Source organism: Malaclemys terrapin, chromosome 1 (assembly GCF_027887155.1).
Source record: "Malaclemys terrapin pileata isolate rMalTer1 chromosome 1, rMalTer1.hap1, whole genome shotgun sequence".
Taxonomy (NCBI): Eukaryota; Metazoa; Chordata; order Testudines; family Emydidae; genus Malaclemys; species Malaclemys terrapin.
The window spans coordinates 121,611,374-121,630,663 of record NC_071505.1 but is presented as its reverse complement, the minus strand read 5'-3'; the positions used below and the strand labels follow the sequence as shown (position 1 = coordinate 121,630,663).

Genomic DNA, 19,290 nt, shown 5'->3' with positions numbered 1-19,290 from the left:
CAAATGTAGAACTTTGTACAAAAAAAAAGCATGGTTTTATATTTGAATGTAAAACTTTACAGCCTACAAGTCCACTCAGACCTACTTCTTGTTCAGCCAATTGCTCAAACATGTTTGTTTACATTTGCAGAAGATAATGCTGCCTGCTTCTTGTTTACAATATCACCTGAAAGTGAGAACAGGCATTCACATGGCACTGTTGTAGCCAGTGTCAAGATATTTATATCCCAGATGCACTAAAGATTCCCATGTCTCTTCATGCTTGAACCACCATTCCAGAGGACATGTGTCCTTGCTGATGATGATTTCTTCCTGATAATCTAAAGCAGTGAGGCCTGATGCATGTCAATTTTCATCATTTGACTCAGATGCCACCAGCAGAAAGTTGATTTTCTCTTTTGGTGTTCTGTAGTTTCCACATTAGTGTGTTGCTCTTTTAAGACTTCTGAAAGCATGTTCTACACCTTTTCCTGCTCAGACTTTGGAAGGCACTTCAGATTCTTAAACCTTGGGTCAAGTCCTATAGCTATCTTTAGAAATCTCACATTGGTACCTTCTTTGTATTTTGTCAAATCTGCTGTGAAAGTATTCTTAAAATGAATATGTGCTAGGTCATCATCTGAGACTGCTCTACATGAAATATATAGCAGAATGTGAGTAAAACAGAGACATACAGTTCTCCTCCAGGGAGTTCGGTCACCAATTATTTAATGTGTGGTTGGTTTGTTTGTTTTTTTTTTTAAATTAATGTCATCAGCATGGAAGCATGACCTCTGGAATGGGGGCTGAAGCATGAAGGGGCATATGAATGTTCAGCATATCTGGCACACACATACCTTGCAATTGTGGCTACAAAAGTGCTATGCAAACACCTGCTCTCACTTTCAGCTGACATTGTAAATAAGAAGCAGGCAGCATTGTCTCCTGTAAATGTAAACAAATGCATTTGTCTTAGTGATTGGCTGAACAAGAAGTAGGACTGATTGGACTTGTCAGCTCTGAAGTTTTACATCTTTGAGTGCAGTTATGTAACTTGTATGAGATGAATTGAAATACTTGCACTTGTAAAAATAAATAGTATTTGAGTACTGTACACTTGTGTTGTAACTGAAGTCAATATTTGAAAATGTAGAAAACATCCACTCTAACACTGATTAAAACCAATTTTTTTAATCAATTACATTTGTTGTGTGAATTAACTGCAATTAATCAACAGCTCTAGTAATCACCCAACTTTCTATTATATATGTGAGTTAATATTCATAGAAGTAGCAACCTGAATGCTGCTTTAAATTTATTTTTAAACCCTGAAGGAAAAGTCAGATTTTAGGAAAGTGTTTTCAAAATTTAAGAATGTAGTTTTTGTAAAGTGTTCTGTATTAGCAAAGTGCTGTAATACTTGGTTTGAAAGCTGCATGACAACCTTTAAAAGTGACTAGGCAGTTACTTGTCCAAACTGACCAGAATCTACAGAGATTAAGTGAAAAGTACATTTGATTTTCAAATTTTAGTTCCTTGTCACTTTACAAGAAAACATGCCTCCTTAACATTTCAAGGAAGTTCAGGGAAGGCTACGACCCCTCCAATTGGACGTCTTTCCTACAAATATAAAATACTAAGCATGCTAACTAGTAAAATGTACCATTCAAGAATGTTGCTTTAATCATTAAGCCATCTACATTTTCAGTCATCTTTATTCATAAAATAAATTTACTGTACAATACACATTCCCAGCCATATGTTCACTTCAAGCATCTGCATTACAAAAATAGTGGGTATGTGATGCAAAGTAGTCACTCCACACAACGTGAAATATATTTAAAACCCTAAAATTGAGTTTGTTTTGGGGATGGATGGGGAGAAATATCAATACATGTAGGTGAAAACTAGGAATAGATAAATTAAAATCGCATTTTGTATTTACAAAGAAGCACTAATCAAGCATTGTTTCATAATAGAGCAACCTTAAGGAATTGCCACAGACTTAACAGCTTCCTCTGTTATACAAGCTAGGAAATTACATTTTAAAAAATATAAAATGTGTTCAAGATAAAATTTAAGATGTCTTTGGACACCAGTCAGTAATGGCTAAAGGGAAATTGTCATTTTTACAGCTCTCAAATGGAAATAAAATCTTTCCAAGGCTGATGCAATAGAGAGGCATTCTATAACATGCAGTTTTTTCTAAGTTCCTAAACCAAAAGATAGGATGCTGATTGTTAGTCACTGTCAAGAAACAGAACAAGTGATCTTTAATAATTTTTATGAACTTATTTTGTAAAAAGCAAGATTCCTTGGAAAGTTTGGAGAACTTGATCCACAGTTGTCTGAGTTCTCATCATTACAATGCCTTTTATCACTTCCATAGGAGCAGTTCAGTTATTCCAATGACTAACTTGCATATTTACAATCTTCACCAAGCAAGTTCATACAGATTAAGTCAAATATTAAAAGTAATCTTTTGCTTCAAGGGAGGGGAAGTTACTATGTGAATTATAGTGGGAATTAGTAGCATCTCTCTACCAATGGTTCAATCAGTAACTTTATAAACCCAAGTTCTTCCACAGGCTAATAATTCAGTCTTAGACATTTATACCATGATACGTTTTAGCCTACAAGGGCTCAGAGTTTTGGGTTTTTTTAATTTGAAAAAAATATTGGTTTACATTTACAGTATTTAATCTGATTTATCAAATGAAGCTTGAGGAGCAGAGCAATAGGATTCAAACAACTTTTGCTATGTGAAAGTTTGAGCTGCCAAAGGATTCAGATTTGGCTAGTGCTTGTGTGTATAACAATTTTTGGTGAAGGCTTTTACTATACATATTTGAAGATTTACTTTAAATTATGAATTTTTAGATCCTTTACATATTATTTTGTCTGGCAAGCCACACACATCAATTGAGGGTTTTTAACCTCCTTTTCTTATTCAGGGAAGCAATTTGTCAAATTTACACTCAAAAAGGACAAAAAGCAATGCAAGAGTTATTTCCTCAGCTTTTCACTTCACACATATATTGCAGCACATGTAGCCCATCTAGTCTGATTCCAACAGTTTAATTGAGAAGTGCCAACTTTTCATTTCTGCATTTGCCTCAGGACTTAAAGAACTGGCCCTATTTTGCTCAGTGAAGCATGTTAAAAGCACAACTCAATCTATAAATGGAGTTGAAGCAAACTTTAAAAACATTTTTAGTACCTCATGAAAGTGAGGGATTAATAGCACTCTTAGAGCCTGCTATAGTGCCAACTTCCTCTAATAGTTCTTTCAGTATACCTTATTTCAGCTACTTGAGTTTGGGTGTCTCCCAACTGCAGCTTCCCAAGTTGTGATGAACAAACATCGAACTACAGACTAGAAACAGACCAACCTAGTCCTCTACAATTTTGAAACAAAAGTCTGAACCCTTTCCCCTCTCTAAAGGTGACTGGCTACATAAAGAACTGAGCAAGATGGGAGCAGCTCTTTTAATGTTACTGAAACAATTTAAAAATAGATTCAGTATCTGCAAAATACTTTAACAGAATATTTAGAACTGCACATACATATGAGCAGAACATACTGTGGATACCTACAGAAAGTACCTTCTAATATTAAATATTATTTACAAGTTGGTTTACAGCTGAGTGCTGATAAAGATTAACAGCATTAGGAATAACAAGACGTGTCATTTTAAATTAGCTATTTCCTGTCATACCAAATGCAAGTGATGATCATATTTTGAACAGGGATTCTTCAGGAGGTCTGTGTTTCCACAGACTTCAACCAGGAATTGGATTAGGCCCTTAGTATTACCAATTCCTGTTGTGAAAGGTAGTTTTGACTATAAAATTTGTTAAAAGAAAAACCGCAACATGGATAGTACATAGGGTCTACCTGTAACTTTAACTACTCTTGGCCAAGGAGACTGATTTCAAGTGTCATGTTATTTAGGAAGGTGTCCTTTTTATGATCAGTAGCTTATACACATTTTCTATATGTGAATGTTTAGCTTGTCATTTGTTTTGAATGGATTAATACAAAATCTCCAATTCCACAACTGCATTGAGAAGCAATTTCCTACAAGAGTTAGGTCTATGGCAATCAACTAATCTGGTGCTAAAAACCTTGATATACTGTACACTGTATAAAGCATTAACCTGAAGTCTGATTTAAGATACAGGAGCTTTCTGGTGCCCTATTCAGTAACAAATGCTTGACAAGTGAACCCTGATACCCTAAGCTGTTAAATGTGCAACAAAGTTTGCTGACTTCACAGAATCTTCAGCTCTTCCTCAGGCTCAGATCACTGCTCGTTACTAATGCTGACAGAGATGTACTCTCCGATACATCATCTTTCTTGAGATTCAGGAATGATTCTCTGGTGATCTGAAGGATTTCCCTCAGGCCGTTGTTTTCTTGCTAGAACGTGCCAAAATAAAAAAAAGACACTTAAAATAATTCCCAGTGGAAATCAGGACAAAGAAAATGAAAATAAGATCTATTTGGAGAGGAGATGAATTGTTTGGGATGGAAGAGGAAGAAAGTAGTCTTACATTAACCTGTGATTTAAGAGGGAGGGAGTATTTAGAGTTCTATTTTTTGTTGTACTGAACAGATATCTTCAGTATCAAGAAAAGCGTTCAAAGGAAGAAGATAACTTATTTTTTTAAACAAAGCTTAAATTTAAGCTAAGATTTTTTTCCCCCCTCATCCCCAATGGCAAAACACTTATTTAAAACATTTCTCTGTGGCAAAGCATTGTGCAAGCACATAACCAGAAAGCTGCACTGCCTACCCTAAACATTCAAAAAGCGATCCCAAAAATATTTTAAAAAAATCTTTTTTAAGACAAAGACATGCATGTGGGTTGGAGGCTATTTGCCTTCTCGTTTCTGAACCTTCAGGATACACTCCTGTCACTTTTTAAAGCTTTTGTCTACAACCATGAGGGCTAAAAATTTAATTGTTTAAAAATGAAAGCTGAAACCCTCAATCATTTCTCTAGGAGCTGGAACTTTACATAAAACATCCTATTGCAGGACTCATGGAAAAAAAATCACAAGAGTTGGAAACAGAGCAAAACTGACTAGTCTTATTGTCCAAATAGAGTATAATGCAAACAGGCACATAAAAATAAATTAGATCAAGCTAATTCAATAACATTACATTTTGATAATTTTGTCATGAGATGAGGTTGTTTTGGGTGGCACTAATATGATGGGAACAACAGGATCGGAAAATTTACATAGAACAGAAGCGGAGACTGAAAACCAAGAATGCAAAGCATCCTTTGCCATGTGGGATAAAAATGGCAATAAGAGTAGAGAAGATTAAGCTTTCTTCTTCAAAATTACTGGCTTTGCAGACTTTATGGTTAGAGGTGATGAATGTTGAAAATAGTTATTTGAATGGTTCATACAGATCTTTAATTAAGCTGACTAGCACAGCATTCTGTAAAGGGCACAAAGAGGCGCCACTGATAAGGCTCTCTCTAGTCTGGACACTGTTGCAGAGAATATAGCATCTAAGGAGACAGATTAGAAGTCAAGGTAGGCAACTGGAGCCAAGGAAAATATTTGGACAAGTGTCTCTCAGAATCTAGTGAATGCCCAGAACTTTATGCTCTGGATCCCCTGGGGTGTGTTAAGCTTCTGGAGCCTGAGTGGAGTTCAGCCATTGCCCCAATTTCAGGGCATCTCTCTTCTGACACCCCTTCTGAGTGTGAACCCACTATCCAGCCACTTACCCCTTCTTAGCTCAGCACTGACTCCCCTGCACTTAAACCCACCCCTTTCCCAGAATGCCACCCAAAAGGTGTGAAGCCTCCAGTTTACAGTGCAGCAGTTGTGATGCATACACACTTACAGTTTACACTTTGTACAGTCTAACACAGGAGTGGGCAATAATTTTCGCAGGAGGGCCACTTCACTAATTTTGGTAAGTCGTCACAGGCCACACGTTTCTACTATATTAATGGAGGGAGTGCGGGGTCTGGGAGGGAGTTTGGTTGTAGGACCTGGGACAGGGGGTTGGAATGCAGGAGAGGGTATGAGGTTCAGGCTCTGGCCAGGAGACGCTTACCACAGGTGGCTCCCGGCCGGTGGCGCAGCAGGACTCAGGCAGGCTGTCCACATGCCATGGCCCCACGCCGCTCCCGGAAGCGGCAGCGGCCAGCTGCTGCTGGCACATTTCCATGCACTGCCCACACTCGCAAGCAGCACCCCTACAGCTCCCATTGACCAGTTTCCAGCCAATGGGAGCTGTGAGGACGGCCTTGGGGGTGGGGGCAGCGCACAGAGATATGCCAGCAGCAGCCAGCTGCTTCCAGGATTGGCATGGGGCCACGGCAGGCATGCAGCCTGCCTGAGCTCCCCACTGCGCCGCGGGACTTTTAGCGGCCCGGACTCAGAGATCGCGAGGAGGCCGGACAGAAATGTTAGTCATGGCGAGCTGGAAAGTAATGTTAGATGGGCCGGATCTGGCCCACGGGCCGTATTTTGCCCACCCCTTGTCCAACACCTTTATCCTCTTTCATACTTAATCCTGTAAAGCACAGGAGAAAACAGACCATGGAAAATAATAAAACATCTTAACAATCTCTCTCACTAGCTCACCTTTCTGTTGGAAGTGGTTAAAGAATATTCTGTGTTCTGCAAGGTGGGCAGGGTATCCCCTGCCTCATGCATGCTGTTACAAGGGAAGACTGCAGAAAACAGCCCCCAAGCAGAGACTAGCCTGTGGTCTTTTAAAACCTTCACCATCTGTCAGGTGACACTCATGCCAGCTTCCCTATATGAGCACAAAGTCACTTCCCACCTGCTAAAGCAGTTCTTCAGGGCAGGGACCAGTCTCTTGTCTAGAGTGACTAGATTTCCAGTGAGTGGGTACTTGAGACAACTACTCTCTATTTTTGTTTTGCCACCAGCCTTTGGAATTTGCAACCCTACATGGAGGCAGACAGACCACAGAGAAAGCAAAAGGCTGCATTTTCAAAATAGAGAGTTTGCAGCCTGACACAAATATAGGCTTCATAATCTCAGACAATTCATAAACCGAACAGGCATATTCCCAATTTATCATACCACGATAGCAACAAGGAATTTCACAGTGGCCAAGTAGTGCAACTAGAAGAATAAATAGAGGGGGAAAAGGGAGGGGAGGGGGCAAGGAAAAGGAAATAACGTATTAAAGGCTAATTCCACTGACATAAGAGCATGGTCCAAATGCACTCAATTAAGCCTAGGCATAATATGTAGATAGTATGTAGCCCAATTCTCATATAAACACTTATTTCAGCAACTCTGCACTTCAAGTATTTGCTTCTGTCACCATGACTAAAAGTGAATAGAGAGAGGAGATGGGCCAAGCAAAATAAATATGTTTAATGCCAAAAAAGGGATGTAGATTAAAAAAAATAGATATATAATAGGTGGTCAAATAAAGAGATAGCTTTAAGTTTGAGCAAACCCTTGTAAAGTTGAGCAAGAGAGCATTTCAAAGCTAGAAAGTTCCTCTGCTTTAAAAATACATGCTACATTGTAATTTTATTTCAAAATGTGATAACACTTTAGCGGTGGAGGTGGGAAGAGAAAACCTTGTGGCTGCCATAGCTTCTTTGATGGAATACTTACTTCAAGCTGAAAAATACGCTCCTGCTCTTTGCAACCCTGCTGCTCATCAATTTCAATGGCTCTTCTCATTACTGCTGCCATTTCTGTAATTTGGTCCACATGTACTTGTAGCTCCTAAACCATAAGTGAAATAAAAAGCTTTACCAATATATTCTTTCCTACATTAATAAAAGTGAGCATTAACTGCATTTTAACTACTGTGCCAGCTATCAGAAGTTTGAATTCTACAATAATTTAGATCTAGCAGTAAAAAAAGCCCCACAATGTTCCAACGTTAACTAATTTTACTGTGACATAACTTTCTTCTTTTAAAAGTTTACTGGATAAATTATCTTAGCAAAAGGCTTCTTCTTCAGTCTCATGCCTGTGGAAGTCTGGATCAAGCTTGCTACAGTATCACCAAAACTGACCACATAATCCCTACAGAGGTAATAATGATTTCTTTGCTCTTGTTCATCCCTGACAGTCCTTGAAGTACTACTACTTCCATCTCTGTTTGTGGGATGGTCCAGACAACTTGTAGTTTTTATGAAGTGTCCTTCATCTATGTTTGCACTTTAATCAATCTTTGTTATCTTGCCTGCCCACTAAAAGACACATCTGTTCTTTGGTCAAAATTTTCTATTTTACACCTCACCTGGAAGATTAGTCCCCCATTGTCATCTCCCCCCACCATGCTGGGGAATTGATTCTGCACCAAGCCAGAGGAATGCATGTCACCCTATACCTACACCATTTTCTGCATCTATTGATTTTGACGTATTCCATTTAAACTCTGCTTTGCTTAGTGTATCTGCTGACATCACAACAGTATGGCTACACTAAAATCATTCAATAGCATCTGAAAGCCAAATATTAGTTAAACAACAAAGCTCAAACGAATCCCCAAAACAAAGGAATTCCTTGTATATCCCAGGAGGGTTTATATTAAAATAAAGGTGAAATCAAAAGCGCTGTAACTATTTAAGAAGTTAAAATAATGTTTAGGCTTTAATAAGTAAGTTACAAAGTTAATTCCATCTTTAGCTTGCCCCATTGTGCCTACATATTGCAGAGGCTTGAAAAAGCCCATGATCTTGCTAAATATGCCTGAGCTTCAGGACATCTGCTACAAGAGATTTGGAATTTTCTTTTTTTGGTGGTGGTCACAACAATAATATTCTTCTATTGTTTACTATTTTCAAAAAGGTAAAGTAAAACTAAATGAGATCTGGGGGGGGGAGGGGGAAGGGGGAAAACCCAATTTTAAAATGTACATTCTGATTTGCTGCCAACTGCCTCCTCTCCAGTCCATAATTAAGTGCTTCATGGACACGTTGAGCTGCACTGATGAAAAGGAGTCCTTCAGGGTTGTTACAAGGACACATTTCAATCTCTAGTTTAGAGTCATTACAATGTTAATATGGATGTAAACTTTAAAATTAAAGTATTACAAAAAAAGTTAAAAGGTGTGCTGTAACCAGTGTTTGAGTTGCAATAGCTCTGTTGTTTGAAGTACTTGGTTGTTTTAAAAGTTACCATATATGGCACTATCCACAGTAAGGATCAAGTGCCTGCAAAATAATTTTTTTTTTTTTTTTTAAATTGTCAAACCAGTTTTTAGGAAGTTTAAGATTAAACTGTTCATAGCAGGAAACTGCATGACAAGTTTAAGTTCAGAGCATATTTCTAAAGCATATTTAGACCAGTTTTCACTACTTAACACTATACAGATATTTTTCTGGTATATATGATACTGGTATAAATATTTTCAAATTTCTGTTTGAAAAAAAAAAAATTCAATTGCAGAAAGCAATGTGGAAAACTTCAGTAGACAAGCACCAACAGTTGCCACTTGGTAGAACAGCGCTCACTGGTAAAGCAAGATTAATTCCTTGGACACAAAATTTGGAGTAATTATATTCTTAATGCCCATAAGAGATAGACGCTTTTAGACTGCACTTCAAGATTATCCAACATTACTGACTATACAGACTAGTAAGAAGTACAAATGGGTGAAATTCCAGGTATCTAGACACATTAAAGTCTCCCCAACAGACATACCAAATGGGATTGAGTTGGACCAAAAAGATCAAAAGGGCCCTGAAAGGTCTCTGCTAAAATAATACTTTCCCCAAACAAAATACTCTTGGGATAAATCAGAGGGAGATGTATAGTTTCCTTGCTTAGGACTTAAACTGTTACTGAAACAAAGGCAGTTTCTTTAAATGCTTCTTCATACTTTTCTAGACACAAACTCACTTTATAGTACCTACATTTTTTTAACTCCTAATGTATCTATCATTGTACGTTTTATTTGAAATTCTCTCTTCCACTGAGGGAGTTTTTCTGATTTTTAACCCAAAATGTTAACAGGAAACTCCAAGTAGAAGTGAACTGAGGGAATATCCCACTGTTTTATTCTCAGCATTTATCTGTGAAGTTACTTAGTTTAAATTGTACCTTTGTAAGATGGCACAATAAATACATGTATTAATTACTTTAAAAAGATGAATTGAACATTGTCACCTTCTGGCAAAGCCTATTAAAAAAGTGAAAAACCAAAATAACATCGGTTAGCTTTAACTAGGAGCTGAATAGCCTCACACTTACATATATATCCCACTGATGGCAGGTTAGAAAAACATTGCCTTTTAGTAACCCTTTACTCTTCTAGCTTTCCAGGATCATCAAGCAGCTCACCCAATATGGACAACTTCCAGATCCACTCAGACATCCTATAATGCACTGGTTACTCCATAGCATCTCTGATTAGTGCTGAAACAGGAAGCCTGCCTGAAGGGGTGGGAGAAGAGAAGAAATATAAGCCTGGTTATTCAATATTCAGAAGGTTCTCTCGAGTTTTTTCAAAACTAGTTTAATACCTTCAGAAAAGCGGTTGAATATTGAATAAAACAAGGCTTACCTTATTGACCCAGCACTGATCACAGAAGCCATTAAAGTCACAAGTGCATGCTGGAACACTGAACTGATCTAAATTATTACTGGAGACTATGATAGCCAAAAGTCCAATATGGCACAGCTGCCTCTCCCTTTCCCCCCACCCCAGGTCTACAAGAGGAAAAAGAGAATTATGGAAATGTAGTAATGAAATGCTCTTTGATAAATGCCTAAACACACATCACAAGCATCTAGTAAGATTGATCTGTTAGTCTGAACAAGCTTCCTGTCCATGTTTAAGTAGGCTATGCTATAAAACTTGGGAATTGCTAATGCACTTTCTAATATAAAATGACATTTGCTCAATTATCTTATTATATTGACACATGACTACAAGTTAGAATTTAAAAAAAAAAAAAGTTACCTTGGAATGTTGCTCTTTTAACTTCGTTATTATACCTGGATCGTCCTTTTTGCTGGCCATGAGCAGCCTAAACATCTGCTCTCTGTATTTGCTCATTATGAGTTCCAAAGCAGACTGATGTTCTTCGAGAGATGTACGTAGTTCTACCAAAACAATTAAAAATTGCTTCAAGACTTGCATGCAAAAATACTTCATTTGAGAAAACTAATACAAGCTCTTAGACACCACCAAACAAAGTCTGCCTAGCGCTTGCGCTGAGAAATTCGTCCACAGCCAGAACCTATAGAGTCCCTTTATGCTACTCCAGCTCTTTTAACTGGAGTCAAGTGGTCAGAGAAAAGAGTGAGGATCTCGCTCCTAGTGCTCCACTTAAAACACCCAGTGCAGAGTCCATCTGGAAGTTACTTAGGTTACTGTTTTGATCTGTAACTCTGCAGAGTTTGTCTGACTTTAAACATGAGCAAAACTTTGTTTTGAGATACAATATTTTGTGATTCTTCAGTATATAGCACCAGCAGTTAATTTTCCCAAAACAAAGCTTTTCTGCACCAAAGGCTCAAAGCAATTAACCATTACAAAATTAATAAAGGGAGTGCAATTGTACTTAGTAAGCAGGGCTGATCTTTGAGTTTCTAGTGCCGTACAGAAGGGTAGATAACTTCCTATGTGAGACAAGAGAATGGTGAATATGAATCTGTAAGTGCCCCCTTGTTTAGAGTACCCCAAAACCTTCAAGTCAGAAGATATTTCATTAGACTAATTTTTTTAAAAGAAATAGAAGCCTCCCCTGTACATAAATAAGTTATTTTCTTAACAGTTAACATATACAGATAACAAGAACAGGAGTACTTGTGGCACCTTAGAGACTAACAAATTTATTAGAGCATAAGCTTTCGTGGACTACAGCCCACTTCTTCAGTCCACGAAAGCTTATGCTCTAATAAATTTGTTAGTCTCTAAGATGCCACAAGTACTCCTGTTCTTTTTGCAGATACAGACTAACACGGCTGCTGCTCTGAAACCTGTTATATACAGATAGACATATTCTGTATAGTAACAGTGAAGAATAGTCAAGTCACAGGATAAATAAGAGCTATAAGACCTATAGAAAATTACCAGCAAAACTACATTTTAAAAATCTCAAAGGAAAAATAGTATGCCTGAATTGTTTTTTTGTTCACCATTGTAATAAAGATGCCAAATCTCCAAATGTCTACACAACCAGTGTATATGACTGAGAACTGCTGTTCTAGTATAATCAAACTGTGGGTCATGACCCCAAAGTGGGTCACGACCCCATTTTAATGGTGTCACCAGGGCTGGCTTAGACTCGCTGGGACCCGGGACTGAAGCCAAAGCCTGAGGGCTTTAGCCTGCGTGGTGGGGCTCAGGTTACAGGCCCCTGCCCCAGGGCTGAATCCCTTGGGCTTCAGCTTTGATCCTCCTGCCTGGAGCAATGGGGCTCGGGCTTCGGTCCCCCCTCCTCAGGCCGTGTAGTAATTTTTGTTGTCGGAAGGGGGTCGTGGTGCAATGAAGTTTGAGAACCCCTGTACTAGAAGAATTTAAGATTAGAAGAAAAATTTCTTAGGATATGATCCTACATCCATTGAAGTCAATGGCAAAACTCCCACTAATTTCAATGGAGCAGGATAAGATCTTTAAAGAAGAAAATATTAAGCTTCACCTTTATTTTCCTGTTGCAGTTCTCTGATCTGCCTGTTTTCCTGCTGGATACCCATTACTAATGTAGATCGAGGCCGATGTCTTGCTACCTCATTAAGCTCTTGAATTTCTTCTTGGTACTAGTAGAATTAAACAGATTTAAAAAAAAAAAAAACTTGTGTAAATGAAGGCAAGCAGGTGTATTAGTCCTGACTGACTAGTTTCAAAGTTAGAATCTGACCAATATTAAATAGCCCTTTTGATACACTACGTATTATTAATCAACAATCATTTAAAGACCATTAACAATAGGGCTACCATATGTCCGGATTTCCCCAGATATGTCTGGCTTTTCGATCTATAAATAGCCGTCCGGGGGGATTTCTAAAAGTGTCTGGGATTTCCCCCCGGTTGGCTATTTATAGATCGAAAAGTGGCGCCGCTCAGCAGCCAAAGCCCCTTCTTGGCTCCCTCCATCCCCTGCAGCCTTAGCACACCCCCGGCCCCGCAGCTGTCTTCCCCCTCCTCTGAATGCTCCGCCCTCCTGTTCCTCCCCCTCACCTGCTTCCCGCTAATCAGATCTTCGCAGGAAGTCTGAAAAGAAGCAGGGGCAGGCAGGCAGCAGCAGGTAAGCTGGGGTGGGAGGGACGCGAGGAGGAGGGCTCCAGGGAGGCACGGCACAGCCCAGTCCAGCCCTGGCCGAGCACCTCCGGCCCCGGCCGGCCCCAGCAGCTCCGGCCCGACCCGGCTTGGGCCCCGGGGCACTGGCCCCAGTTCTGGCCGAGCGGCACCGGCCGAGCACCCCCGGCCCCAGCAGCTCCGGTTCCGGCCGAGCGCGCCGGCCCTGACCCCAGCGGGTCCTGTCAGGGGGCATGGGAGTCCCGGGGGTCTGTCTGGGGGCAAGGGTGTGGATAAGGGTCAGGGCAGTCAGGGGACAGGTAGGGTCCTAGGGGAGCAGTTAGGGTGCGGGGTTCTCAGGAGGGGGCAGTCAGGGGACAAGAAGCAGGGAGGCTTAGATAGGGGGTGGGGTTCTAGGGGGCAATTAGTGGCAGGGGTCCCAGGAAGGGGTAGTCAGGGGACAAGAAGCAGGGAGGCTTAGATAGGGGGTGGGGTTCTAGGGGGCAATTAGTGGCAGGGGTCCCAGGAAGGGGTAGTCAGGGGACAAGGAGCGGGGGGGGTTGGGGGTTCTGAGGGGGGCAGTCAGGGGGTGGGAAGTGGGAGGGAGTGGATGGGGGCAGGGCAGGGGCAGGGCTCCCCTCCCCCCCCGCTGTGTCCTCTTTTTTGATTGTGCAAATATGGTAACCCTAATTAACAAGAGCTAACTTAACAAAGAATCTTATGTCTGAAGTTTCTGCTGACCATTATAATTCCCCTGAGATGCAACATTTACTTCACAACTTTAAATAAAGATAACACATTTATTAGTTTTTCTACTTTACTGAAATTGTTAACATGACAGGATGGGTCTCCCAAACATGGATACCAGAGCCTTTATCACCACTGACCCACCCACAGAATCTAGTAATATCGATTGGTTAATATAACAGCAGAAAGGAAATTTTTACCCACTCAAAATAAGCTGAACAGGCTACTTTGTCACAGAAGAAAAGCTAAAGATGAGATGAGAATACTCATGCAAGGGAAAACAAGAGATTGTTCTTATGTAAGTCTCTATACAAAAATTAGCTGAGATGTGCAAAATTAAGCAAAAATATTAAGCTACTTTTAATTACTTCATAGAAGAACAGCACATGGACACTGAAAGTGCCATAATAAATCATAAAACCCAATCCTACAGACACCGGACCATGCTTAACTTTAAGCATGTACATGTTTGCAGGAGGGGGTCATAGTAACCGACAAGTAATTTGTTTGTAGAATCATAATTACTAGAGACAAGAGACCTATTGGATCATAGATTTCATCCCAATCCCCATGAGATCACCAGAGGAGGTCCTGGATATTAAACAGATAATGCACTATACTGTAGGAGTCGAGAATATTTAAACCAGTTTTAAATAGCGATGTCTGAAGGGTTTTTGAAGTGTCTTTTTAAGTGAGTAAGCAAAATGGGAAAACAAACCTGCTTCATCGCTTCCACCCGCTTGTTGAGAGCTGTAGTCTGTTCAATAAGAGCTTCTGCTGCGTTGTCATGTTCTCTTAGTCGCTCTACTAGTGCTTTAGCATCAGCAAGGGCTTTCTCAATTGTGCAACTCATTTCTAAAAAAATAAATTTAATTATTTCCAAGACAAGGACAATTTATCATGCATCTGTATCACCACCATGTCATACCTCAAACACATCAAATGTGTTTTCATTAACTCAGAAGCAGTCAGATACAGTCTTTCCCTCATCCCCAAATAAGGAGAAACATCTTCACATTGCAGGAACTATTTTCTCCTGGGGAACAAGGAAACTCTGCATCCCTCATGGAACCCTGAGGCCCCCCATTTCCTTCACCACCTTTAATCCCCCAAATTCACTACAGCCAAGAGCTGAAACTTTTGCAATTACAAAAAGTTATGTCACATTAACTGAAATTAAAGACACCTAATTAAAGGCTATCAAAAATACAGGAATAGCACTTTTCCCCTTTATTTACACTTCAACCAGATTACTGCAGCTAATTTCCTGGCAATCTTAATATTGGAACAATATGTTCAAAGGACATCCAGAGAGTTCTGTTTCTGAGACTTAAATGTATCCCATAAAATTCAGTAAGACAGGGCAGAGATGGAACCATAGGTTATTCACTATTCTGAAAGTGGAATAGCTGGAATTTAATATGGAATGAGAAGGAAAACTAGAGCAAAGAAAAGAGGGGCAGATGTGTTCAGAGCATAAGGGGAAAGGTGATGCTGCCACCTTCATTTGGACTATTGTTTTGGCTTGTTCCTCCAGAAGGTATTACAGCAGTCAATGTGAGACATGAGGACCAACTTCTTGCAAAGAAGGATAAGCAGGAAGGATAGAATTCTGGAGGAGTTGAAGAGACAGTAGTGTGACTTGCTATAGCCTTTTTGGGAAGTGTATATGAAAAAAGGAAAATCAAAAATTATTTCTAAATTTGGTTACTGAAGAGATCATGGTATTGAAGCTAAAATAAATAAATAAATAAAAGTTGTGTCATTCCCCCCATATATTTTAAGGTCCCAGTGATGTATTTGAGAGAGGGGAAATCTAGAACTGATGCTGAAAGGCTAGGAATAAAGGTACATTTTTATGAATCTTGAGTGTAGAGGTGACCACTAACTGGGCAAGAGGAAATCACCCAGGGAAAAATTCTGAGGTCCAGAATAGATTATTTTTAGCTACCACTGCATGCAGTATACTTTCCTCACGTCAAAATATGGACTTTTTAACTGAACTGAGTAACATCAATTTAGAACACAAAATGAACATACGGAAATCAATTAAAACTTCATGATCTAACATTACAGCCATTGTGACCAGGCCCTCGCTATGGCTAAGGTAGCAAAACTGTATATATTCAAATTTGAAAAACATTGGCCTTTATGAGATTTTATACCCTTAGTCTTGGTACTCAGATTATATTTGGTTTCTTATTTGGAGATTTTGATGCAATCTCTTCAGTCATTTTTGAGTTCAGAGTATGGAGGAAAACCCACACACTTCTTCCATTAAAAAAAACTGCTCATGCTTTTGAGCAGTAAAAAGAGCTACAGTAAAAAGACAGCAAGAGTTTGAAACTCGGCATAATAGTAGCCCTCAATGAAGAGTAGGGTTTTTATTTGCCTTGGGGAAAATTATAAACTATTAAAATAATAACTTCTGAGCATGCTTACCGAACACTTGCCAAGGTGGAGATTTTCAAAAGCACAAGAGATCATTTAGGTGCCAAACTTCCCTGAAAAAGTCAATAAGAGTTGGGAGCTTAACTCCCTTAAGCCCCTTTGAAAAAAATCACAGCCAAGATTTTAAGGAGATCCTAATGAAGCCCCTATTTCACTACCGATTATTGTGACAGATTAGTCCAGGGTGTGCTGGTTAAGAGGGAGAATGGTTCAATGAATCAATAATTTACACGTGAAGCAAAATCATCCCCGTTCCTGCCTTACTACGATCAGGAGGGAGAAAAAAAGAGAGAATAATTTTATGATTGCTCAACAGTGTTCCAGCATTTTAAGAATATGATGCAAATCTAATTCTGCAAAGATTTTGATATCTATTTAAATTACACAGCAGTTTTAATTTGATTAATCTGACCGGAGACTCCCTCTCTGCCCTGAATACAACATGTAATATACAAACATGTTTACTTTTGTATTTATGTAAAGGTAGCCAGGTGCCTTTTCAGGGATCCCATTGGTAGAGAATGGAAAAAAGCTTGTTTATTCAGCAAGTAAGCTTCACTTAAAAACTGGCAGATGCAGGCTGGCTGTAAATGGCTTTTAACACTACGAACATTTACAGGAAATGAGTGCATCTTTAACAGTTAATCTTGTGGGTTAATCTTTTTCATTTACAGTACCTAGCCAAATTCTTCAGAATTGTGTGTGTTACCAGATACAATCAGATTGATTTGTTTTGTCTTAATCGGGCTGATATTAGGGGTTTTTTTATGAATATTAATGGAGAGTTGGCTAATATGTTTTTCCCCCCACTTCCAATCTGTGTTCTTGTTCTTTCTAGGTGAGAACACTTACAACAACAAACACAAAAAGTTTGGCCACACAGGCTGGCAAAACTGTGATAGAAGCAAGGTTAGCCAGAACCGTATTTAGATAGTTTAAAAATTGTTCTTTAATTTATTTTCCAGCCCAGGTGTGAATGGAGCCTCACACCTTACAGTAGAAACATTTTTTGCAGTCTATATTGGAGCTTATATATCCTTAACTTGATTCGTCTACACCATTACTGGACTTTTCAGTGCTGACGCACCTTTCTAGGCAAATAATCAATTTTGCCCTTCCTACATTGCAGTAAAAAGCCTCTTTGTAGCAGAACCAGCAAGATTCTGAATTACAGTGAATGACTCAAGAAAGCCTATGAAATGAAACCACACATCCTGCATAAACATAGCTCTGGGGCACTTCTTGTGCACAGCTGACATTTAGGGGCAAGTCCAGGAGAAATACAGCAACATATATCCCACCAAAAATAGTGGGAGCCCAGGTGGTGCAGAAGATACTCCCAGTTCTGATGTTAGTGGGAGCAATTTGTAATGCCACGTGTGTAAAACAGCTGAAAGTGCCTGAGAAAGTAAAAATTGGACAGTAACAGAATGAACCTGGATCAGATTCCAAACATAGTGAACTTTCAACTATACTTGTAGCTGCTTCCATCACGTCACACTGACTGTACATTCATTTTAGTTTTCAGAATGACACACAGACGGACATTCTTGGAACCATAAGCCAGGAACCAACTAGGCTGGGTACTGTACAATCATAAAAAAAAGGATAATCCCTACACCAGAGAGTTTATGAGACTTTCTACTCAGCAGTTTGGGTTGTGCTTTGGAAAAATCATTTTTAACTTGAGCAGAGATGTGACCAGTCTATCTACAGAGTTGGGAATACATCACTGAATCTATATATCTGGAAGGTTTTCTTTGCAACCATTAGGGCAATAAACTTAACACTTACAATCTTAGATTCTATAACAACTGTAGCCTCCCTCCTCCCCCAAGGAAATGCATCTAAATGGCAAGTGGATATGTCAAACCAGGCCTTTTCACGGATTTCAGAAATGTCAGGGTTAGCACAGAGCAAGATCAACAGCTCTGACAGCACAGCAATACAGCCACCTACATGCTCACTTCTTGCCACTTCCTGTCGTTAACTAATTACTTTGAATCTTATCAAACTCAGTTGCCTTAAAAACATACTAAACCCCCCCCCCCCCACCACACACACACACACAACCTTCCTGTGTCTTTCTGCCTTTCTCCATCTCTGCTAAAAACCGCTCTGCCCGGTTTGTTTCTCTTAATTTCTCTCCCTTTTGATGATTAATTTTCTAACACGGAACAGTTTTACCACACGGAGCTTGGGCAAAGAGGCAAAGGCACGTCTGGGCGAGCACTGCACGCAACCTCTCATGTAAAACACAGAGCGAGCAGCATCCATCCATCCCCCATTGTACATTTATCACGCAAATCCCTCCGCGCCTCACGGCAAAATATTTAAGCGATGCCGCGGTGTGTTTGGGACCGCAGCCGTAGCCGCGGGGGGGGGGGGGGGGGTGCAGGGGTGCTTGGCCAGGGCGGGCTGCCCCAGCCTGACGTCGGCAGGAGAACGGCTCCAGTTGCCACACAGGCGCGTGCCCGACAGGGCTGTTTGGGTGCCGCAGCGGCGCGCGCCGGGCGGCAGCGCCCGATAGTGTTACCTCACGGCAGCGGCACGTATCGCGATAGCAAGGGCGCTCGCGGGTGGACGAGGCCCTCTCTGGCTAACGTTCCGCGGGCACGGCCACAGGCGCCCGAACGGCACAAACGCCTCCTCCCCCGGCAGAGCACAGCGCCCCCAGCCCCGCTCCCTGGAGCCCTCCCCCTGCGTCAGGGGGGCCCCGACTCACTCATAGCCGGTGGCTCCGGCAGCGCTAGGCGCCGGGAGCGGGCGGAGGCCGCCGCTTCAAATCGCGGCGAGTGCGGGGGGAGGCGCCAGGCCGAGGAGAGACCCCATGAGGGGCGGGGGAGCGAGACACTCCACAACCGCAGCTACCCGCCGGGGAGAAGAGGCTGGTG

General features: G+C 40.6%; 1 protein-coding gene across 2 annotated transcripts; it reads right to left on the bottom strand.

Annotated features, from left to right (window-relative positions):
• Positions 1-1,676: 1,676 nt before the first annotated feature.
• On the bottom strand, positions 1,677-19,272 carry FGFR1OP2 (FGFR1 oncogene partner 2). 2 transcript variants are annotated; one of them, XM_054037272.1, is made up of 7 exons: positions 19,122-19,272; positions 16,388-16,449; positions 14,664-14,800; positions 12,603-12,720; positions 10,919-11,061; positions 7,615-7,728; positions 1,677-4,402 (listed from the first exon to the last, which is right to left on the bottom strand). In XM_054037272.1, exons 3-7 carry the CDS (start codon positions 14,796-14,798, stop codon positions 4,265-4,267), a joined length of 648 nt encoding a protein of 215 aa, XP_053893247.1. In that variant the 5' UTR covers positions 14,799-14,800; positions 16,388-16,449; positions 19,122-19,272; the 3' UTR covers positions 1,677-4,264. The 2 variants fall into 2 exon arrangements, with proteins under 2 accessions (XP_053893247.1, XP_053893239.1); XM_054037264.1 differs by lacking the exon at positions 16,388-16,449.
• Positions 19,273-19,290: the final 18 nt, after the last annotated feature.